Genomic DNA, 25,100 nt, shown 5'->3' on the forward strand with positions numbered 1-25,100 from the left:
CATTCTGGGAAATGTATTGGTCTTTGAAATTTGTTACCAACTAACAATCCAAAATTCTCCAAGGTATGTCAGCCCCCATTAGGGAAGCCAACATATAACTAGTTGGCCATGTCAGTGAGTTTTAAAAATACGAAAGATGTTCATATCTTCTCTAACATAGTGGAACTTCTAATAGGACAGTTTCTGAAGTATCTTCCTATTAGTCTAAGATGACTAAGCAAAGAAGTCTTTCCCTTTACATCCCAATTACAGAATGGCTATGAGATTTCAATTCTTCCTTCACATAACAAATGAAACAAATGTAGTATAAAATTATACATTCTGTAATAACTTAGGAAAAAAGTACATACATGTTTAAGGCCTTTATAAATATTTGTAAGACTTTCCTGTAGAACTGAAAAACAGAAATGTTAAAATGACTACAAAAATGTGGACAGAAACTGACCTAAGAAATTGTTTGAATGGGACAACTATAAGCAAATATTTATAAATTTGATACCAAGGAAAATGAGTAATTCTATTAACAGACTGAACAAATATATAAGCATTCAAACAGTCATTGGGAGCGAGCAAGGGGCAGTCTATTAAAATGATAGAAAGTAGAGTTAAAAAAAATTACTAGAAGAAATCTAAGTGAGTAACACTCAAGCTAAGAAATCAGATATCCACATGCATCCCTGGCAATTTTTTGAAACTGAAGGCTACCTACATATTTGACTGCTCACTGCTGATTTCTGTGAAGGAAAAAAGTAAACACAAACATGAAAGAAAAAGCCCACTTAAAAAAAAACTGAAAGGGAGAGTACTCTAGAAGTACAAAATAGTATATAATGAAAATGGAAATTCAGTTCTAACTATTACCTATTTGACTGACAGAGAGCTGCAGTAGAATGTTAGCCTTGGGGAAACATGTCAGCTTGTCTATACATTCTTATATGATTGATGTATTCAGATAACTATTACTTGCCAACAATAATTATTATCAATGGATATATATTTCCATTCCTTTAACAAAAGCAACTTTAAGATGTTAAAACATGTAGGCTTTCAGAGCTCCAAGATTAGGATATAAATAAAATCGTCTCAGTCTACACCATGCCAAAGGAGAAGTTTGCAAAGGAAATATCAATAAAGCTGGGTGCATTCCCACTAGCCAGTGAACACAGGACCGGACCCAGGAACACATCCATGGCAGAAGGCTGGTGCACTTGGCAAACTTTCAGAAACAAGAAAAGCAGTCATATTTGAAGCCAAAAACCCAAACGGTGAGTGTCTCTGACATCACCTGGAAACACCAACTCTTCAGATGGGAACTTCAAATTCTTTTAGCAAGTGCAATTTTACAAGTTGAACACAGTTCAAATCTGACATCTTCATGGCATAGAAGTTCATGTCAGGCTTTTTTAAAGTCTTGGTTTCAAGAAGAGGCTGATTATGAGCCATGAAATCCCTTGGAAATATAGCTCTGGAGTGCCTCTTGTGAGCGGTATAAAAATCTCCCTTCAAGATCACCTCAGGAATTAAGTTTCTGTGCATATGTTGAATGTAATCAGGCTTGAGGATCACTTGATTGATTTATCCTTGGTTAATGGGTTACCTACAAAGGAAGAAGAAAATATAATCATTTTATAACAAGGCTATAATCTTAAAACTCCAAACACAAGTTAGTATTAGAAATTAATAGAGAACTCAAAATGGTGGTATTTACTTTATCAAATAAAATGTTAAAATTTTAAAGGCTACCATACTCAGGTGTTGCCACCTTATAAAAATACATCATTTCTATTTATCATCTCACAATATCTTTACAGCCACTTGCACAACTATTCAAATGACTGCAACTGTGACCAGGAAGATCTTAACTGGTCTTGTTACCCATCTCAAGTCCAAAGGATGATTCTGGAATCTTCATATGTCTTCATATGTCTTCTTGGAAGACATAATCCAGAGATCATAAACACATTATGCTAGGCCTCAGTAAAGAAAGGCCTTTGTTCACAGGAGTACAATCAGACCACATACAGTCCTTGGGCCTTGTCTCCATAAAATCCATTCTTAAAATAGTTTAAAACATGGGTGTTTATTTGACTCAATTATGTTTCAGAAAAATTAACTCTTTAATGAAGAGAAAAGGAACACCTGGGGAGAAAAACAATGATTACGCACCTGTTTTACCAAGTTTTCAAGGTGTCAAAAATTCTCAAAAATTTGATTAGAGTTGTATGAATGCTGTTATAAATATTACTGAGGGAGATCCACACTGGCTTTTCACAACATAATAAACATCTAGAATTCCTGATACCTCTATCTTTCTATATACGCATAGATGTGGATGATAGATGGACATAGAGAAAGAGACAGATTTCTGCTGTGTCAGTGGACTTCCAGGCACACTCTAATGTCAAGGTACTTAGAGTTTCATAATTGTTCTTTTTAAGCAATAGTTATAACAAAAAGTGAATCCCTGGAAATTACTGTGGATACTTTGGTTTTATTCCATTAAATTACATAATTACTCATCCTTTCATAAGACATTTATAGAAAAGCTTTTTTTTTGTTTTGTTGTTTTTTTGAGCAACTATGAAAAAGAGAAACAGTAAGCAAAATAATCTAGCGATGGCTCTACCATGGCTAGTCTCCAATTACACTACAAAAAGAAGATATAAAATTCAAAAAAGTATTTTCGGCATAGAGGCAGTCATCTTATTTGTGTCTCTCTGGTCAGCTGTCTTTCCCAAGGAAGGAGCATCTGCTTACATATTTAAAACTACATGCTCCCATGCACAGAGGAACTATGGAAGGAACTGAACTGAGGATGGAAGGATACAAACACAGAAAGGGCCTGCTGACATCTAGAGATGCTGGAAGCAGGGGCTATCTTAGGTAGAGCAGCAATCTCATGATCAGTTTGTCTTCCACTTAGTTGGTCACTTTACAAAAGTTCTGTGAACAGCTCCCAATTTGAGTGTTAGTGTTAAGAACAACATGGAAAGTAAATATAAATGTCTCTACAGACATTAATGGAGAGATAACTGATCATTGTGGAAAACACAGAAACTTCATGACAGACTCTCTTGATAAACACTGATTTACCAGAGTCTTTGACTGCCATTGGCTGAGCGAGATTGCCACTTGCCTTTTCTGAAGATTCTTCTCTTAGTAGGAAGAATTATAAAGCATAACAAGGGATTATATTTCCAAACTAGTGCCAGGAAAAGAGAGGAATTGAGAAAGCGAGGGACTGAGAGGAAACCAAAAGGTTAGCCTCAGCACAGATTCAGCACAGGCATCTGGAGGGACATGGTGCGGTGAATCCATGAAAGCAAGTGGCCTGACCTCCTACATCATTTCAAGCCCTGGTTACAAGTAATCTCTTCATGGGTATGGTAAATGCATTCTTCTATCTTAATTCCAAGCTAAGCATTTTAACCTACTAGGTTATATAAAGCTGGGGAGTGATTCTCTCAACTATTTATATATTAAAGCTTTATTTTCACGTTCTTTTAAAAATAGACACTCAAGTTTACAGTACAACACCAAAGGTCTATGTACCTGGAACAAATTTTTCCTCCATCTCAATAAACATATATGTGTACACATAGACATATACATATATATATAGTGTGTGTGTGTGTGTGTGTATATATATATATACAATCCATATCCTAAGAATATCATAAATATACATTTTTATTGTTTCTATCAGCTAAAATAATTGCTAGAAAGTGAAAATTTAAACGCAACTAAATGATCTAAATAAGCATAGACTGAAACCTGATTAAAACGATTTTTTCTCACCCCAGTTTTACACAATACTCCTATGTTATTAATCCTAAAAATATCCTAGCACATTTTATGAGATGAAGATAGGACTTAAGTGGACTGTTTTAGATTCAGTCTTTGTAGGGGTGTCTGGGTGGCTCAATCGGTTAAGTATCTAACTTCAGCTCAGGTCATGATCTCACACCTCATAGGTTCGAGCCCTGCCATTGGGCTCTGAGCCTGGAGCCTGCTTGGGATTCTGTGTCTCCCTCTCTCTCTGCCCCTCCCCTGCTCACACTCTGTCTCTTTCACTCTCAAAAATAAATATTTTTAAAAAATTATAGATTTAATTTTTGTAGATTACTCTGATCCAAAAATTGTGGTTTGGTCTGTGGAGTTCTACAATAAGGTCAGTGTGGCAATAATAGCAGTCACAGTGGATGTGTCATGCTACCTCTGGGCCCCTCAGTTTTCCCCTATGTAAAAAGGTTGCTGTGCAGATCAAATAGTATAATGTCTATGAAAACACCTAGCTCTGAGCACCTGGATGGTTCAGTCAGTTGAGCATTCAACTCTTGATCTCAGTTCAGGTCATAATCTCATGGTTGTGAGATCCAGCCTCACATCAGCTCCATGATGGGCATGAAGCCTGCTTGGGATTCTCTTTCTATTCACCACCTCTCCCCTCCCCCCCCACCCAAAAAACAAAGAAAGTAAGAGTGAGTGAGAAAGAAAGGAAGAAAACACCTAGCTTTGCCAACTCTGGAGTAGTACAATGAAAGTTTGGTTTTTTTTAATGCACTAAAAGCACAATGAAAGGGTCACATTAATAGACATTCAGTCAAATTAGAGAATTCCTACAGAATTCAAACAAAGGCTAATTGTCCTTTTCAATGTAATATAAATATGAACCTGTGTGAGCATGTATCAGCACCCTCCTTGATACCCTCCAGATTTGTACCAAATGAAATGGCAAAACCAAAGATTTAAAAACATAAAGATGGTTTTGAATATAGGTGCATTATCAGTTTTAATTGCCTAATATGCAAGACCCAATAATACTTAAACTGTCTAAAATGTAACACACAAACAAGTCAACCCTTCACAATTTAATGTGCTTCTTAAACAAGTGCAAGTTACACAAGTCAAAGTTCTGGTGGACTAGTTGGGAAACAAGTGCCATTCTACCCTTTGTAGACTATAAACTAGAACTTCCTGATATGCAAGGGTTGTTTAAGCAATATTTATGCAATCTAACATTTAAAAATGTTGCTTTCATTTAAAATTAATTTTTAATACACTACATTAAACATCGCCTTATTTTCAGAACTCAAATATTGCTCTCTTTTCACTCAAGCTGTATCTTTTGGAAGAGGCCAAAGAGTAAAAAGTTTTAGGTGGTCAAGAAGATTTTCAGTAAAATGTTTTAGCTGGTCAAGAAGATTTTCAGCAAGTTACCAGTAACTAAAAGCAGGAGGTTGTTAGAAAACCATCCTTACAGGATAGGAAATAGCATTTGCTACCATGAATGCACTGTCTTTTGGTTCTGAGGGCAATAGATACAAAATACTGTATGAGGGAGTGACATGGTCCTACAGTCATTATAGTTGTGCCTTGAGCTTTATAGGCTTTAATCACTACCTCAGTGAATTTGCTTTCCAAAGGCATTGTTTCACAAAGCTGTTTCTTTTTATGTAAGTCTTATTTGTGTGTGCTGCACACCGGCCAATTCAGCAAGAGAAACTACTTAACAGTTGAACACATGCAAAAGGCTAATAATAATAATAATAATAATAATAATAATGGCAGTTTTTCTAGTCACAAGCACAAAGCTATCTTGATAATGATCCACCAGGATGAAACTCACCTACTAACATTAAACAAATTAATTCTTTAAGAACTACCCCCTTTTTAACGCATCCATTTATCTCTCCCAACCTAACAAATCTCTTATAGAATACTGGTTAGGTTTCTCAAAAACGTATGCTAAAATCACATCCTTTAAATCTGTTCACCAATTAGAGAAAATAAAACCAGGTAATAGCATATATAACATTAGTTAAGTGTGAAATTAAGTGAAGTCAACTATTTTATACTGTTTCTATTTTATGTTTTGAACATTATGAAGTATCCTCTGCCTATCTTCAAGATAAATTAAAAGGCTAAAAAGGAAATTCAAGAATCTATCCTGTCCCCTGTGTAAAGATGATTTTATAAAGTTCTTAAAATAATTATATTCATGGAGTCTGTAATTCCTTTTTTTTTTCCCACTCAAGCCTTGCGCCTGCATTGTCAGGGGGAGACAACACACTATGGTGAGAGGCATGACAAAGTGTGGGCTCCGTGGGCACACAGCCTAGGTTCAGATCTCTGCCTTAGCAATTTCTCACATTTTGGGGCTGAAGAAGTTATTTGAATTCCCTGAGCCTTAGTCTCCCGGAATGTAATACGAGAATTGTATTATCATCAGGCTTCATACATTTGCTATTGTGGTTAAATAAGACAATCCCTTGAAAGTCTCCAGGTAAATGCTTTTTAAATTATAACAGGTGGCAGTAGTCATAATTCCCAAACACAACACAAAAGATGATACATAGGATAACTATTGGAGGGGGAAATACTGCTTATTTCTCTGTAAGTATTGATTTCAAGTTAATTTTCCATGTCTTCTAGAAACTGATCTTGCAATTATTCATTTCATATTCTTCTAATCATAAAAGTCATATAAAGAAGGGAACACGACCTTTTAGCCTGCTTTGGGAGTGAGACTATCTTTTCAGATGAGATGATACAGAGGAGCGGTTTAAAAGAATGTACCTGAGGCTGTGCTTCCTAGGTTCAGTGCTTAGTTCTTCTGATAACTCAGTGTGTGACCTTGAGTAAAACAGGGACCTATATCATAAGGTTGTATGATCTGAGAAGCAAATAATAGGCCAAGTGCTTAGAACAATGCTAGGCACATAATAAACTCTATGTAAATGGTAACTATTATTCACACACACACACACACACACACACACACACACACACACACACTTCTAGGTATCTGAATGCAATGAATTCCTAGTTTTTGTTCCTGATTATTTCTGATCATACATCACTAGTCTTTATAGACACATAATTCAATTCTTTTTTATTCTTACTTTGTCTTTTGCATGAGACTTTGCATACAGAACAAATATTTAGTAAGTAAGAAAGAAATATGTGGTGATATTTCCAAAAGGAGGTGGCAGGTTTAAATGGAGCACATGTCCAGTCTTCATAGTACAGCTACTTAAATAACATCACAGTCGGCACCATGTCAAACTCACATTCAGATAAATAAATGTAACTTATTTGATAAGAGTAAATGGAAAGCTAGATACCTTTATAATCCTAAAAGCTGATTTGAATGAACTTTCCCTTGCGTGGAACATCATTGCTGCTTCACTGCAAATGTATTTTTTTAATGTAGCTCTTACAAGTACATGAATTAAGCTCTTCCCTTACTTTTTGTGTACAGAATGTGCAATTAAAACATCATCACTCTGCAGAAGCAGGTTTTCTCATTTAAACTAGAGAAAAGCTGCCATTGAGCTGGTCGTAACTGTACGTGAATGCACTTGTCCTATCTTAAAGCACCTTATATACTGAGGTATTACAAAATGAAAGACACCTGTCTGTCTAGGATAATCATTCAAGAGCAAGCTGAACAGACAGCTTTTAGGTATTGATGAGGCCCTATAAGGCAATGACATATGAATCATCTTTATAATTACACCCACCTATAAAAAAAAACTAAGGCTGTATTTTACTTTCTTGGCAATGGAGGTGATTCCTATAGCCATGAAAACTGTTGGATTTTCATGCCACAGTTTAATTTTCCCTCCTAAGAATGTCTGGTGCTGGCTTGGCCTGAACATTTAACATTTGAGGCACCAAAAGCCATCTGTATAATAGTTCAGCTAGGGTCAGTATTTCTACTAAATGACTTTGTTATCTGTCCTATAAATTCTCAAAAAATCTAACAGCTTTGGATGTTTGGGAGTCATTGCAGACAGCACAGAGCACTGCCCTAGCTAGCTGGTTATATTTAGGTATAACACATGTGGGTACCACTGTGGAAGCAGAAGATGGCATATAATCTAACCAGACTTCTGGAGAGAAGCAAAGCACCAAACATAACTGAGGAGACATGGCCTTATTCTGATAAAAGTTTTATACTAGTGTTACTACCTGCTAGTCTTAGAACACTGGACAAGCCATTTAAAAATCTCAGAATCTCCAGGGCTTATATCTGTCAGCTCAGTCTGTCGGACTAAGTGAGCTTCTAATTCCCTTGTATCCCCAAACTACTAAGACTTTTCTTAAGAAGCACTGATTCCATATGGGATTAAGCTTTATTCTGATTACCTAAATTCACTGGTGGTACAACCACTGTGTAGAGTTCATTTTTCTAAGAATCCTATTCATTATATTAGAATGCAGAACTAGTAAGCTTTTACCACAAACACAACATCTGTCACTGGCTTTCAGCTTCCTATGCTGTGTAAATGAAGATCTTGACTGGAAATGAATCTTTTGAACAGATGGACCTGCCCTATTTCTTGGAACTTTGAAAGCTGTACAGTGCGCTTGCCATGAACTCTTCTACGTGACTCATGAAAGCAGATGACTGTTTGCACTGCCATTTATGCACATTCATCTCCTCAGAAGCAGGTCGACTGATACTGCCTGGATGACATTCACTGCTAGCAAAACAAAATATTGCCTGATTTCTCTTTGGATAGTTAATAAATTCCTCTGGGACATCAAGTAAATTTAAGACTTTCCTTCTCCTGGCTCCTGTACACAACTTGTATTTATTCCAGGTGGAAAATGACCCCCAAAATGAAGATAATTCTGAAAGACAACAGGATAATGGGATCCAGTTATTTTTCTCTCAGAAACATTCAAAAGTCCTTAAAAGAGGAAAACAATTATTTTGAATACTTGAAGGAAATCTGAATAGACTTAAAAAAAATATTCCATATACCAGCAGAGTTCCCACATTTTTAGAGACAGTGGAGATTATGAACTCAATCGGAAGGTACTTTACCTGCTAAATTTGATACTGGGTTCGTTTTTTAGACTCACCTCTAATTTATGAAGGAGTCATTTGAATTGATAGTTTTTATCCACTTTCTGACATAAAGCCTTACTTTAAAATTTTAAATCTGTTCAAGGATCTCACTTCTCAAGAGTTTCAGCTTCACTGCATATGAGGGCTGGCAGAAGGTACACAGTACAAATTGTGCTCAAAAGGTGAATTTAAGAGAAGTGGGTAGGGGAGAAGGGCTAAAACTTGATAGCCTAGAGATTACCAAGAACAACATTTTCTCTGAGCTTCCTGGATGGTTTGAGTTATAAATGCAAATGGCTCTTTCCTTGAGATACCTGTCTGAGTAAAGAAGATGTTGTTGTCACCTGGAGAAGAACTTGGTGCAACGTGTACCAAGCCAGTACCATGACTGAAGTAGCACATTCGCCCTCCTCCCCAGCCCTGTCCTTTTCCATAATATTACATTAGAAATTATCCTTCCATATGTGGCAGATCTTGGAAAAAAATTCGCTGTCTGTAACTTCCAAACCTAGAATGTATTTTCTGACAAACAGGGTAATATAGTCAGTGATGTTTAATATGTCAGGTGCTTTTGCCTCTTCCCTTCTTTTTCCTCAGTTATATTCTTCCCTGGGTTTCTTTTTTTTTTCTTTTTTTTTTTTCTTTTTTTATTAAAAAAAATTTTTTTTCAACGTTTATTTATTTTTGGGACAGAGAGAGACAGAGCATGAACGGGGGAGGGGCAGAGAGAGAGGGAGACCCAGAATCGGAAACAGGCTCCAGGCTCCGAGCCATCAGCCCAGAGCCTGACGCGGGGCTCGAACTCACGGACCGCAAGATCGTGACCTGGCTGAAGTCGGACGCTTAACCGACTGCGCCACCCAGGCGCCCCCTTTTTTTTTCTTTTAAGAATAATAGTCACATATCAGAAGTTTCAAAATCTCAAAGTTGATCAAAATATGAATCTTTAGCTACTTCTAATAGCTTAGATGCTAATTTGACATAGCTGATTCAATTATAGAGCAATTTATGTAAGGATTGGACCATTAAGTAAGAATATTATCTTCATTTGGGCTCAGTACTTTTCATGTTAACTTCTACATTAACAGGCAGGTTGAACACTGACAGAGGTCCACTAGTACACCCAAAGTTTTTATTATCCATTTCCTATGCTTGGAAAAACAATGTCAATGGCAGGGCCACTGTAGGTGACAATACTAGGTTCACCTCCTTGTGGCAGGGTTGTTTAATTGGTGGGCCTCATAATAGTTCAAAGAGCGATGCCCCCTCCTTATTTCTATAGGAGATAGTTCAATGCCTTTCTTTACTGAATACTGAGACAGTTCTTTGCTTTCTGACCCCTAAAGCTATATCAAGTTCATCTTTCACCCTGAAATCAGGAGCATCTGGAATGATAATGGTAACTATAAGAAAGATTAGGTTACAGTTAATCCTGCAACACAGTGTACACACCTGCTCTGTGAGAAATAAACCAAGGCGAGAGCTCATTTCGGGAGATGTTTTGAATCTTTACTCCTCAACGAAACTTCTGTCCCTTCCTTAGAATCCGACCAACACTAGGATTCGCCACACTAGTGCTCCAACGTGGAGCCAGAATATTTTTGAGTGTGGAAAAATAAAAAATTGTCATCAGGCACAGCAGAAACCTTCTCTTTCTACTTCTCCATTCGAACTTGAAGAGTTTTACACGTTTGCCTAAGGAACAAACACATGTCAGGTACTCCACTGTTCAACAGATTATTACAGGAAGCAAACCTGGGAGAAAGGAACATTTCAACAAACATAAAGGGACAGTGAGACAATAACTTCTTTTACGTCCATAAAAGTTCACAATGGAGATAGGTTTGCATCTCTCCTAGAGGATCACGAACTCGTAGAACATTTTTTTTAATTTCAGAAAGATACTCATAAACGGGACCTAAAATAAAAAAGCTTTTATGAGAAATTGATACAAAAATAGCAAGAATTTCTTGTGAATATTTTGAGAAGCGTTCTGCACAAACTTAATTAAAAAGTTCATTAAAGTCAAGGGAGAAAGTATATAGAAATTAGTACACCATCATTTTAACATAAAAGGGTAAGAGAACTATGCAAATAGTATTATGTAGTAATATTCAATCACAGTTCAAAGATTTAATATTCATGATCTTTCCTGAACAGCCATGTCTACGGTAATTTGTGATTTTGCTAAAGCATGAACCTAAATTGTACACAATTTAATGTTGATAAATGGGGCCAGGTCATTTAACCAATGTATAGGTCTAGCCACCCATAGGCATTCACAAGCCAGCTTTGTTATTCTCTGCTGATCAACTGTGTAATCCTCATTAACAGTCTGAATGGGATCCATGACATTTTACAGATATAGACTTGCAAAGGTTTGCTTTATAATCTCTTTCCCAAGCTACTCCAGAGATATCAAACATCTACTATTTGAATTTCAAATATTTGAGAATATAACATGAATAACAATAATAAATAATAAAAATCCTATGAAGGAGTAGCTAACAATTTAGAATCAGACAATAGAAGGTTTTGGTAATATGAACCAGAAGTAAAACATTTCCTACATAAATTTGAGAGTTCAGGATAGTTAAAACCAATAGCACGAGAAAAAATTAATAATGTTATAATATAGAAATATGTCGGGGCACCTGGGTGGTTCAGTCGGTTGAGCATCTGACTTCAGCTCAGGTCACGATCTCACGGTTCATGAGTTCGAGCCCCGCGTAGGGCTCTGGGCTGATGGCTCAGAGCCTGGAGCCTGCTTCTGATTCTGTGTCTCCCTCTCTCTCTGCCCCTCCCCCATTCATGCTCTGTCTCTCTCTGTCTCAAAAATAAATAAACATTAAAAATAATAATAATAATAATAATAATAATAATAATAATAATAAAGAAACATGTCTCCCAATTTTGAAAAAAAAATTGGAATATTTGAGTAATGAGAACCAACCCCTTACCCTCGTCACACCTAGATCTGTCCCTACCTGAATGGAAAATGGAAAACTAAAATGATGGCCTGAGAAATAACAGAACTTTTGAGTTCAGGTCATCATGAGTACTTGATTTTATCCACACAGGTCAGAGCCAATGCAGTCATAAAGTGGGTCGGTGTCATGACTTGCCATAGACACTTGTTATAAAGGATGAAGCTGGAGGAAATTTATAGGAGCTTCCTATCAATCCACCTACCCTCATCTGTCCATCTTCCCAATCCCTTCAGAGACAAACAGGCTCATCTGTAGTCATAACTAACTATTTAATACTCACAGGACTTGATATGCCCATTCATATCTCCTTATCTTTATACATTTTTACCTTTGCCAGAAATCTCTTCTTTCAAACCTCAGAAGCAATGTTACCACTTCATAATTCATAAGCCTTTTGTGATTCATCCAGTCAGCACTTTGTCCATACATCTTTTATAAGACATATCTCATCATATTATGATTATTGAGTAATCTCTGTTTCTCGCACTAAGCTATGATATAGTAGAAAAAAAGATATTCAGTATACATCTTGTTTCCTCAGTGCTAAGCAGCATTCTAGGCACATAAATAATGCCTAATATTTGTCAAATGAAAGACTGAAATGATGGATGGGTGGGTGGATGGATAAATGAAAAAAAAATGAATGAATGAAGGTAAGAGGAAAGTGATACATAATTTCAGGAGAAGGACACCTGGGGCTACTATTTGGATTCTCTGTGAATAGCTAGGGGAACAATGAGGTGACCCCAAAGGTAAGTTCCTCCATTTTTTATTTTTTTAGGATTATTCCCATGATTCTGTGGTTTCAGAATTTGGAATTATAGATATGCATGGGTCCTGACATCGGTTTCACATTTGCACCTTGGATATTTAAATTTATTCTCATTTGGAAAAGGTCTGATTTTTAAAACAAAATTAATTCATGAAAATAATGATGCAAGAAGATAATAGCAATGTGTGATGCTTTAATTGGTATTAGACTAACCACTTGGGATGTGGAAAATGTCCAAATAGATACATCAAGGTTGATTCCAGCATACTCATTACAGTTAACATTTCAGTTAGAAATTATCCTAATTTTTTTAAATGCAATTCTCTCTTGAGTAATTTCCATACTGCTGCTTAACACTGTCAGGAAAATTTTCTCATGAAATATTCCGTGGTGACAATTATCCTACACCTAAGTATTACATGCTCACTTGACATCAGGTATGGTGTTACAAATGAAATACCAACAAATTTCTTATAATGGAACAAAGTAAACAAACTTCACAATGATTGATTCACTTCCAAAATAACTAATGTGAATTCAATCTCTCTTTCTTATATACTGATTATATACTCTATGTAGTTTAGGATGCCTCACCCCTCCCCCTATTTCTTTTTTCAAATATAGAGGCTAGAAGGTTGGTTTTGTTTGTTTGTTTTGTTTTGTTTTTGAAAAAGAGAGATAGCAAGTGTGTGCAAACGAGGAAGGGGCAGAGGGAGGGAGGGAGAGAATCTTAAGCAAGCTCCACGCCTATCATGGAGCCTGATGTAGGGCTCAATCTCACAAACATGAGTCTAAATCAAGAGTAGAAATAACAAATAACAAATAACAATAACAGTAGAAGTAACAAATAACAATAACCAATTAATGGACTGAACCACCAGGCACCCCTAGAGGCTAGTGTTTTAGAAGGCAAAGAGTTGATTTTTGCTTAGTGAAATGCAACAGACTCCATTTTCTGGTCTAGACTAGAATGCCAAAGACAGCTGATCCTTCTCCTCATGGAAACCTGGAACCTTCCTCACCCTTTCCTTTGCCTCCACCTTTCAGATCATAATTGCTAGAATCAATAGACAACTTGGTGCACATTTATGTTCCCTTGTAACCCTCAGAATTATTCTTTGAGATTATCCCCATTTACTATTTACAGTTATTAGGCCTTGTTATTAATGACTGTTATCTCCAATTTACAGTTGAAAACACTGAAGTTCAGAAAAATTAAGCAAAACTTCTGGAAGATGCATCTAAGCAGTGATAGTCTAGGGACTGAGATCCTCATTCTGGGACTTCAGACCTACTAAAATAGGTACTGCATACCTGTTTCTTCCATTAATTTATTTGACTAATATTAATTGAACATATAATAAGTAGTAGGGATACACTTGGGATATATTTTCCAGTTTGAGGAGTAGTCCTGCTTTACACCTGTTGTCCTGACTTTCTGTTGAGCTTATCTTGGAAATATGTCCTATTATGGACAATAAATTATATCTTCATTCATATAGAGTATTCATCTTTACTGTGGAAATTTGAATTTTAGTAAACAACTACTGAATGTTGAAATCTTAAAGCTACGAATGAATGATTCTTTAATACGAGAATTTAAGCCACTGTGGTTGCAAAAAGGGGAACATTTTTTGAAGCATAAAACATTTCTGAAATCCATTAAATCACATCAAGTTGGTAATAAATTTTTAAGGCTGGAATTGAGGAAGGGTTCCTAGATATAGCTCTGTACTAACTTCTTCAACTTTTCCATCATAAAAATGAGACATTGAGGTTGTAATGTGAAAGACTGACTATAATATTATCAGTTACTATTGTAATCCAAGGTCATGAACTCAGAATCAAATTAAAGCCATGGCACACACTATTACCTTTGAGATAGAAGATTCATTTTAACAAAGAGGTCAAAAGAAGCTTCTTACAAAATCTAGATCTATTTTAAAACACTAATACTCCCTTAAGTATGAGGTTCGCTTACTAGATATTTTTGTTATTTCTATTGCACCATAATGAAAAATATTTTAATGGCATCTTTCTAATCTTGAGTAAAATTGAAAAGTGATCATTGGGATTTTCAATTTCCCTCATTGTTTTTCTTTTCTTGACCATGAATAATTAAAAGTTGGCCAAGAGGTGGTGTGTCCTACGTTTATTTAAAGTTCACCTACTGATGATATTAAAAAAATAATAATAAATTTAAGACTTTCAGAGAATCAGGCAAGCAGTAATTACAAGTAATGGTTAAGAGCATGGGTTAAGAGCATCCTCCAGCCATGGCTGGTTCTGACTTCAGTATCTTAAATGTGCGGCGCTGTTATTTCACTACAAAAAAACTGTTTCCTTTCCTATACATGGAGATTGTCCCTGTCTCATCATACTACTATGAAGATTAAATGAAATAATACCTATAATAAGAATACAATAAATACTAACTTTTAAACATAAACAGTACCTTGAAATAAATATTTTCAGAAACATAAGTTTGTATACTTAACAACATTTTCAGTATCCCATTGTCATTATAAAATATGAAATCTTATTCTATAATAAGACATTAAGTATGGATGTATTTCTGGCTCTGATACTATGTCCTTTCCAAAGCTATAAATTTCCTGTGCAAAGTCTGCTTTATTTTCAAAGGTTATGCTAGAGTCAGGATAAATTGTAAGGAGGGTGTATTATGCACATGAGGTCTAACACAACTTTTGTTATTTTCTAAGAGTAGAAACTTATATATAACACATTTTGTTGGAAATGTACTGAGGTTAAAAAAAATCACTTAGGTTTTATTTGTTATTCCATAAATAGGAATTATTAGCTTCTGCTAATTGCTGAATATCTATAAACACTTTCAGCATCAGCTTCTACTTGCTGTTTTTGTGATTTAGTAAGAACATTAATGTTGTATTAGTAACAGCAAAATGGGCAAGAGTGGCTCAGGATTCCATAAAGCAGTCCTTTACTGCTGTACCAACTACTCCAAGCTAACTTCATCTTAAATTGCCATAGGCAAACAAATACAAAAACCTTAACATGAAGAAGAGAAAAGAATAACCCACAAACCTAGCACATAAACCCTAGCATAACATTTCTTTCAGGTTAAGAAAACATTTTGACTATAAAGGGAAACTTTTTTGGTGAGACGGTCTTCGAAATATACGAATGGATATAGAAATACCAGTTGAGTAAATGACAATAATTGCAGTGTTCAGGGGGAAAAAAATGCCACCTTCATGTGGTAGCTTCTGATAAGTCCCTGAAGAGATGTTGCTGAAGAGCCATGGTCTAGTGGCTGTAAAGGAAAACCTGTATCTGCTCCTGCAGCATAAGCCTAGCAAAGGTGCCTTTACAATTGATAAACACAACAGTTTCCATGAGGCCCATCTGTGGTAGCTAACTGGAATGGCCCAGATCCTGTTACCATCACAGACACTAGAATCCACATATTTCCTCTTTGTGGTCCCTTACCAGCATGATCTGTTTGCAGCTAATCCAAAAGAGAATAGGTACACAGAACAACCTTGGAAGAATGTTTGCTTTTGAAAGCCCGTGTTTATGTATGGAGATGGTAAGGGAAGACTTGAGATATCTCTACATTAGTGCTTAATCAGATTGACAACTTGGAATATAATGTTCATGTTTGAGTTCTGAAAAAGCTGGCTCATTTTATACACCTATTAACTTTATTGTTTAATGTATTTTACTTAACAAGTACATATAGCCCTTACCCTTAAATAGGAACTATGTTGAATGCTTTACAAATATTAACTTATTTATTCCAGACAGGGACCCTATGTGGTGGGTATACTATTGTCCCTATCTCACAGATGTGCAAACTGAGGAACACAGCTATTAAGTAACTTGTTAAAGGCCACCAGCTAATAAGTGGCAGATTAGGGAAATGAATCCAAGTAATCTGACTCCAGAGACCAGTTTCTTAATCATTACACCATCCTTGAAGACATTCTCCACAGAACACAGCAACCATTTCTCATCGAGGCAAATAGGACCCATTGTAAAAATAGACAAACAGCTCCTGGCAATTCATCCATTGTGAGTGATTAAGGCAAAGCTAGTACAGCTCTTGGAAACGTTCTGGAGTCTCAGAGAAATTTTTTTTCATGCAGAAGTCTTGCTAAATTAAAAACAGAATATTACTCCCTTCCCAAGAAACACTTTCTTGCTTATATATTAGACTAAATCACTAGGCATACTAGCTCTAGAATGTGTTTCTGACTGCTATGTTTCTTAGCTCTCTGTATGTGGTATGACTAAAGAATGAGGTTATATTCTTGAGTGTAATAATGGCTGTTGTTGGTCTTATTTAAAAAATGCATCTGGGGCACCTGGGTGGCTCAGTCAGTTAAGCATCTGACTTCAGCTCAGGTCATGATCTCGCAGTTCGTGGGTTCAAGCCCTGCGTCAGGCTGTGGGCTGACAGCTCAGAGCCTGGAGCCTGCTTCAGATTCTGTGTCTCCCTCTCTCTCTTTCTCTCTCCCCCCCTACCCTCTATCTCTCAAAAATAAATAAACACTAAAAAAAATTTGTTAATGCATACTAATGTCATTTAGAATGACAACTTTATAATTTACTTGCTTGCCTTATGGATTTTCTCAAGAGACTGGCATTTCCTAACTAATCTGGTATCTCATAATATGAGGTATATAACCTGAAGAGGTAGGTCAGAAAAAATATGTCAAACTTCCATTGTAGATGGGACAAGACAATGCGCAGAACTGGGATCTCCATACAACAGAAATATTGTGACTAGATTTGTCTTTGGTATCTAGTTCCTAATATAATGACTGGCACTAAATAGGTGTTCAGTAAATGCTTAGCAAATTCAGATTCAGGTATGATTTTGTTCTATTTCCATTGACAGGTACAACACACACAGTTTTTTAAAAAAACCTCCAAATTTATACATAGAGTGCCAAACCTGCACACATAGAAAACATCCTCTAGGTATATAAAATATTCTACTTTTTAAAAACATTTTAAATTCTTTTTTGATATATAATTGACATTCGTTTCAGGTGTACAACATGATTCAATATTTATATACATTGCAAAATAATTACAAGGATCTACTTAACATAAATTTTTTTGTGTAAGAATTTTTAAGATTTATTCAGTTAGCAACTTTCAAATATGAAATACAATATTGTAAATGATAGTCACCATGCTATATTTAATATCCCAATGAGTAAATTATTTTATAACTGGAAGGTTGTGTCTTGTGACACCCTTCACCCATTTCGCCCACCCCCAACCTCCACCTTTCATGACCACCAATCCATTAACTGTACCTATAAGCTTGGTGCTGTGGTTTTTTTGTTTTGTTTTCTTTTATTTATATTCCACAAATAAGAGATATCATATGGTATTTGTCTATATCTGACTTATTTCACTTAAAATAATGCCCTCTAGGTCCATCCATGTTGTTACAGATGGCTGAAATTATGCCATTGTATGTGATACACACACACACACACACACACACACCATTTTCTCTTTTTCTAAGTTTTTATTTTAATTCTGATTAGTTAATATACAGTGTTACATTAGTTTCAGGGGTACAATGTAGTAATTCAACAATTCCATATATCACCTGGTGCTCATTACAACATGTGAACTCCTTAATCCCCATTACCTGTTTCATCTACCCCCCTCCCCCCACCTCCCCTCTGGTACTATACAGTTTGTTCTCTATAGTTAAGAGTCTATTTCTTGGTTTTTCTCTCTCATATTTTCCCTTTGCTCATTTGTTTCGTAGATTCTACATGAGTGAAATCATATAATATTTGTCTTTCTCTGACTTATTTCACTTAGCGTAATACACTCTAGCTCCATACATGTCATTACTTGATATATATCTATATCTATCTATCTATCTATAGATATATATAGATAGATAGATATATAGATATGATAGATATATATATGATATATGTATATATGATAAATTAGTTTATACACCACATCTTCTTTATCCATCCATCATTTGATGGATACTTGGGTTGCTTCCATATCTTAGCTATTATAAATAATGCTGCTATAAACAGGTGTGCATGTATCCCTTTGAATTAGCATTTTTATATTCTTTGGATAAATACCCAGTAGTGCAATTGCTGGATTGTAGAGAAGTTCTGTTTTTAACTTTTTGAGGAAGCTTCATACTATTTTGCACAGTGGCTGCACCAGTTTGCATTCCCACCAACAGTGCAAGAGGGTTCCCCTTTCTCCATATCCTTGCCAACACCTGTTGGTTCTTTTGTTGTTGATTTTAGCCATTCTGACAGGTGTGAGGTGATACCTCCTTATAATTTTGATCTGAATTTCCATGATAGTGAATGATGATGAACATCTTTTCATGTGTCTGTTGGCCATCTGAATGTCTTCTTTGGAAAAATGTCTGTTCAGGTCTTCTGCGTATTTTTATATTGTATTATTTGGGGGGGGGTGTTGAGGCTTATAAATTCTTTATATATTTTGGATACTAACCCTTTATCAGATATGTCATTTGCAAATATCTTCTCCCATTGAGTAGGTTGTCTTTTAGTTTTGTTAATTGTTTCCCTCACTGCACAGAAACTTTTTATTTTGATATAGTCCTAATAGTTTATTTTTGCCTTTATTTCCCTTGCCTCAGGACACATATCTAGAAAATAGTTGCTGTGGCTCATGTCCGGGAAGTTGCTGCCTGTGTTATCTTCTAGGTCTTCAGGTCTTACATTTAGGTCTTTAATCCATTGTGAATTTATTTTTGTGAATGGTGTAACAAAGTGGTCCAGTTACATTCTTTGCATGTAGCTGTACAGTTTTCCCAAAACCATTTGTTGAAGAGACTTTTTTCTATTGGAAATTCTTTCTTTGTTGAAGATTAGTTGGCCATATAGTGGTGGCTTTACTTCTGGGTTTTCCATTCTGTTCTATTGATCTATGTATCTGTTTTTGTGCCAGTTCCATATTGTTTTGATTACTATAGCTTTGAAATATAACTTGAAGTCCAAAATTGTGATGCCTCCAGCATTGCTTTTCTTTCTAAAAGCTGCTCTGGCTATTCAGGGCTTTTTTCATTCTTAATTTTTTTTTTTCAACGTTTATTTATTTTTGGGACAGAGAGAGACAGAGCATGAATGGGGGAGGGGCAGAGAGAGAGGGAGACACAGAATCGGAAACAGGCTCCAGGCTCTGAGCCATCAGCCCAGAGCCTGACGCGGAGCTCGAACTCACGGACCGCGAGATCGTGACCTGGCTGAAGTCGGACGCTCAACCGACTGCGCCACCCAGGCGCCCCAGGGCTTTTTTCATTCTATACAAATTTTAGGACTGCTTGTTCTAGTTCTGCAGAAAATGCTGCTGGTATTTTGCTGAGGATTTCATTAAATGTATAGGTTGACTTGGGTAGTATAGACAGTTTAGCAATATTTGTTCTTCCAATCCATGAGCATGAATGTCTTTCCATTTCTTAGTGTCATCTTCAATTTATTTCATCAGTGTTTTATAGTTTTCAGAGGACAAAACTTTCACTTCTTTTTTTAAATTTTTTATTTTTTAAGTTTTTTTTAAATTTTTTTAATGTTTATTTATTTTTGAGACAGAGAGAGACAGAGCATGAATGGGGGAGGGTCAGAGAGAGAGGGAGACACAGAATCTGAAGCAGGCTCCAGGCTCTGAGCTGTCAGCACAGAGCCCGACGTGGGGCTCAAACTCACGGACCGTGAGATCATGACCTGAGCCGAAGACGGACACTTAACCGACTGAGCCACCCAGGCACCCCTCACTTCTTTTTTTTAATGTTTATTTTTGAGAGAGAGAGAGATAGAGAGAGGCAGAGTGCAAGTGGGGGAGGGACAGAGAGAGACAGAGACACAGAATCCAAAGCAGGCTCCAGGCTCTGATCTGTCAGCACAGAGCCCAACACAGGGCTCAAGATCATGACCTGAGCTGAAGTTGGACACTTAACCAACTGAGCCACCCAGGCACCCCATGAGTCTTTCACTTCTTTGGTTAGGTTTATTCCTAAATATCTTATTATCTTTGGTGCAGTTTTAAATGGGATGGTTTGCTTAATTTCTTTCTGCTGTTTCATTATTGGTGTATAAAAATGCAACCAATTTCTATGCACTCATTTTGTATCCTGCAAATTTACTGAATTCATCTATCAGTTCCAGCAGTGTTTTGGTGGACACTTTTGGGTTTTCTATGTATAATGTCATCTCATCTACAAGTAGTAAAATTTTACTTCTTCCTTACCAATTTGGATGATTTTTATTTCTTTTCATTTTCTGATTGCTGTGGCTAGGACTTCTAGTATTATGTTGAATAAAAGTAGTTAAGAGTGGACATCCTGGTCTTGTTCCTGACCTTAGGTGAAAAACTCTGTTTTTCCCCATTAAGGATGATATTAGCTATGGCCTTTAGGATGTTGAGGTACATTCCCTCTAAACCCACTTTACTGAGGATTTTTATAATTAATGGATGTTGTACTTTGTCAAATGCTTTGTCTTTGTCTATTGAAATGATCATATGATTCATATCCTTTCTCTTGAAGTGATGATATCACAATGATTGATTTGCAAATACTGAACCACCCTTGCAATCTAAGAATAAATCCCACTTGATTGTGGTGAATGATTTTTTAATGTATTTTGAGCTCAATTTATTAGTATGTTGAGTAGTTTTGCACGTTGATCAGGGATATTAGCCTGTAGTTCTCTATTTTAATGGTGTCTTTATCTGGTTTTGTGGGCTAATGTGATGTATTCTGGAGAATGCTCTGTGTACACTTGGAAAGAATGTATTCTGCTGTTTTAGGATGGAAAGTTCTGAATATATCTGTTAAATCCATCTGTTCCATTGTGCCATTCCTAGCCATTGTCTCGTTTATTTTCTGTTTAAATGATTCGTCTGATGATGTAAGTGGGGTCTTAAAGTCCCCTACTATTATTGTATTATTATTGATTAGTTCCTTTATGTCTATTATTAATTGTTTTTTGTTGGGTGCTACTATGTTGGGTGCATAAATATTTATAATTGTTATATCTTCTTGGCTTGTCCTAATTATTATTATATAGCATCTTTCTTCTTTGGTTACAGTCTTTGTTTTAACATCTGTTTTGTCAGGGTGCCTGGGTGCCTCAGTTAGCTAAGCAGCCAACTGCAACTCAGATCATAATCTTGTGCTTCATGAGTTTGAGTCCCACATCAGGCTCTGTGCTGACAGTTCAGAACCTGGAGGCTGCTTAGGATTGTGTCTCCCTCTCTCTCTGCCCCTCCCCTGCTTATTGATCTGTCGATGTCACTCTCTCTCTCTTAAAAATAAACATTTACAATTTTTTTTAATTTAAAAAAAATAGTCTCTTTTGTCCAATATAAGTATTGCTATTCCTGCTTTCTTTTGACATCCACTTGCATCATAAATTTTTCCATCGCCCTCACTTTCAATGTGCAGGTGTCTTTAGGTCTAAAATGAGTCTTTTGTAGGCATCATATAGATGGGTCTTATTTTTTATCCATCCTGTCACACTATGTCTTTTGATTGGAGCATTTAGTCTGTTTACATTCAAAGTAATTATTGGTAGATATGTATTTATTGACATTTTGTTACTTGCTTCATGGTTGTTTTTGGAGCTTTCCTTTGATCCTTTCTTGTCTTTGTCTCAAGTTTTGTTGATTTGCTTTAGTGATGTATTTTGATTTCTTTATGTTTACACTTTGCATACTCACTAGGTTTTTTTTTTTAATATGGTTACTATTAGGGTTGTGTCTAGCTTCTTCTGCCTATAGCAGTCTACATTAAGTTGATGCCTGTGTAAGTTTGAACCCATCCTTTACTCCTTTCCTCCCCACACTTTAGGCATATGTTATATTTTACATCCTTTTTTGTGAGTTCCTTGGTTGAATTTTTACAGAAATATTCATTTTTACTACTTTTGTGTTTCCTACCTTTGTGCTGCCAATTTTGGCCTCTATTTCCCACTCAAAGAGTCCCCTTTAAAATTTCTAGCCAGGCTGGTTTACTGGTTACAAACTCCTTTAGTTTCTGTTTGTCTGGGAAACTCCTGATATCTCTTTTTATTCTTAATGGTAGTCTTACTAAATAGAATATTCTTGCTGCAGATTTTTCCCATTCAGCACTTTGAATATATCATGCCACTCCCTTCTGACTTGGAAGGTTTCTTCTGAAAATTCCTTGCTAGTCTAATGGGCTTCTCTTGTATGTAACTGTCTTCTTTTACATTGTGGCTTTTAAAACTTTTCCTTTATCACTGTATTTCCAATTTAATTACAATATATCTTGGTGTGGATGTGCTTTTGTTGATTTTGTTGGGGGTTCTCTGTTCCTCCGGGATTTGCATATCTGTTTCCTTCCCCACATTAGGGATTCCAGTCATTGTCTCTTCAAATAAATGTTATGCTACCTTTTCTCTCTCTTTTTCTTCTGGAACTCCTATAATACGAATGTTATCACATTTAATGACATCACTGAGTTCCCTAAGTCTATTCTCATTTTGCATAATTGTTTTTTCTTTGTTTCAGCTTCATTACTTTGTTACTCTATTTTCTAGGCCACCAATTCGTTCCTCTGTTTTTTCATCAAACATGTTCATTCCATCACAAGTTTCTCATATCGTTTATTGAGACTTTTATCTCAGTTATCCCTTATGTCTGTGTGAAAGCTCTCATTCATGTATTCTACTTTTTTCTCAAGTCCCATGAGTATTTTTATGATCATTGCTTTAAATATTCCATTATGCATGTGACTTATATTTGTTTTGCTTAGATCTCTAACCATGGTCTACTTTTTCATATGGAATAAATGTCTCCATCTTTTCATTTAGCCCAAGTCTCTGTGCCTGTTTCTGTGTGTTAGGAGAGTCAGCTATGTCTCCTCTTCTTAGGAATAATGGCATTATGAAGAAGAGGTCCTATAGTGCCCTGCCATGTAGTGTCCCCTGTTCCCAGGGCCTATTGCTTCTGAGAATGTCTTCAATGTGTGATGTATGTGCTCTGCTGCTTTGTCTTGGCTATTTTATCCTTTAGGCCAGTCATCTGCAGAGGCTCTCTTTGCCTATTGTGAGCGGTGTTTGGTCCCTGTCCTGAAGGTGGCTCATTTTAATGAGGTGTGCTCTGGTCTGCTTGTGAAATGAGACCTGTTGCCGCCCCCACTGGAACTGAGGTTCCATAAAACTCCTCCCATGTTGGGAGATGTGGTGTAAGCAGGAGTTTGGGGTCAGTTTTCTGGGGGAGGGGGCCTGTGAAGCTTGACTGAAGCAAAAGTGACTGTGAAGGGTGGTTCCAGTAGACTGGAGAAGCAAGACTTAGTGTAAGCTAGTTAGTTAGCAAGAACCTGCTCTGCACTTGTTCCCACAAGTGGCTCTGTGCTTATGCTGAAGGGTAGGGGAAGGAAATGGCAATAGTCAGTTCCTTTGTTCCCAGCGAGGTCTCTCTGTGAACACTGCCTCTCTGGTACATGCTCTGGGAAGAGCAAATAATCCCACACTGTGTGCCCCAGGTTCTCTTCAGATTGCTATTTCCATACTGTGGATTGTTAGCTTGTCTTCTCTCCAAGATCAGCACAATGCCCTCTGGGCTCGATCTGAGCCAAGCCTGCTGACCTTTAAAACTCCAAGCTTTAAGCACCACAGGTGCCAGAAGTAACAGAATTCAGGCCCTCTCCCTTTCCAAGTCCATTGATATGGAGATTAATTTACCCTGCATAGTCCTCTGTGTTAGTCTGCTTCTCAGCCTTTTCCGTGTCTCTGGCTCCCTCCCCGCTGTAGTGTCCATTATATGTTTCTCTTCCAAACCACATCTCCACCCTTCCCACCTTCCTTTATATGGCCTCTTTTCTACCTTTAGTTGTGGAGTTTGTTCTGCCAGTCTTCAGGTCAATTTCTGGGGTATTTAGGATGATTTTATAGTGATCTAGTTGTATTCGTAGGATGAAGCAAGCCTAAGGTCCTCCTACACTGCCACCATATTCCTACATCTTAACACATTTTCTTTGTTCATTCATCCATTGATATACAGTTAGGTTGCTTCCATGTCTTGGCTACTGTAAATAATGCTGCAGAGAACATGGAGGTGCATATATCTCTTAAGTTAGTATTTTTGTTCAGATACATGCCTAGAAGTAGGTTACTGGCTCATATGGTACTTTTAGTTTTGATTTTTTGAGGAAACTCCATACTGTTTCCATGGTGACTATACCAATGTCTATTCCTACCACGAGTACACAAGGTTCCCTTTTCTTCATATCCTTACCAACCTTGTTATTTCTTTTTTTGATGGTAGCTATTCTAATGTGTGTGAAGTGACATCTCATTGTGCTTTTGATGTGTATTTTCCTGATGATTAATGATGTTGAGCATCTTTTCACATATCTGTTGGCCATCTGTCTTTGGAAAAATGTCTATTCAGATATTCTGCACATGTTTTAATCAGATATTTTGGCTATTGTTTG

At 36.5% G+C, this 25,100-nt stretch overlaps 1 protein-coding gene across 1 annotated transcript in view; it reads right to left on the minus strand.

The window, feature by feature from the left end:
* Positions 1-1,045: 1,045 nt before the first annotated feature.
* The window catches only part of TAFA2 (TAFA chemokine like family member 2), a 549,986-nt gene continuing 525,931 nt past the window's right edge, over positions 1,046-25,100 (minus strand). Inside the window, exon 7 of the mRNA XM_047865660.1 lies at positions 1,046-1,597. Coding sequence (XP_047721616.1) covers positions 1,586-1,597 — 12 coding nt within the window. The 3' untranslated portion in view covers positions 1,046-1,585. The remainder of the gene's footprint in view (positions 1,598-25,100) is intronic.

The sequence above is a fragment of the Prionailurus viverrinus genome, chromosome B4 (genome assembly GCF_022837055.1).
Source record: "Prionailurus viverrinus isolate Anna chromosome B4, UM_Priviv_1.0, whole genome shotgun sequence".
NCBI lineage: Eukaryota > Metazoa > Chordata > Mammalia > Carnivora > Felidae > Prionailurus > Prionailurus viverrinus.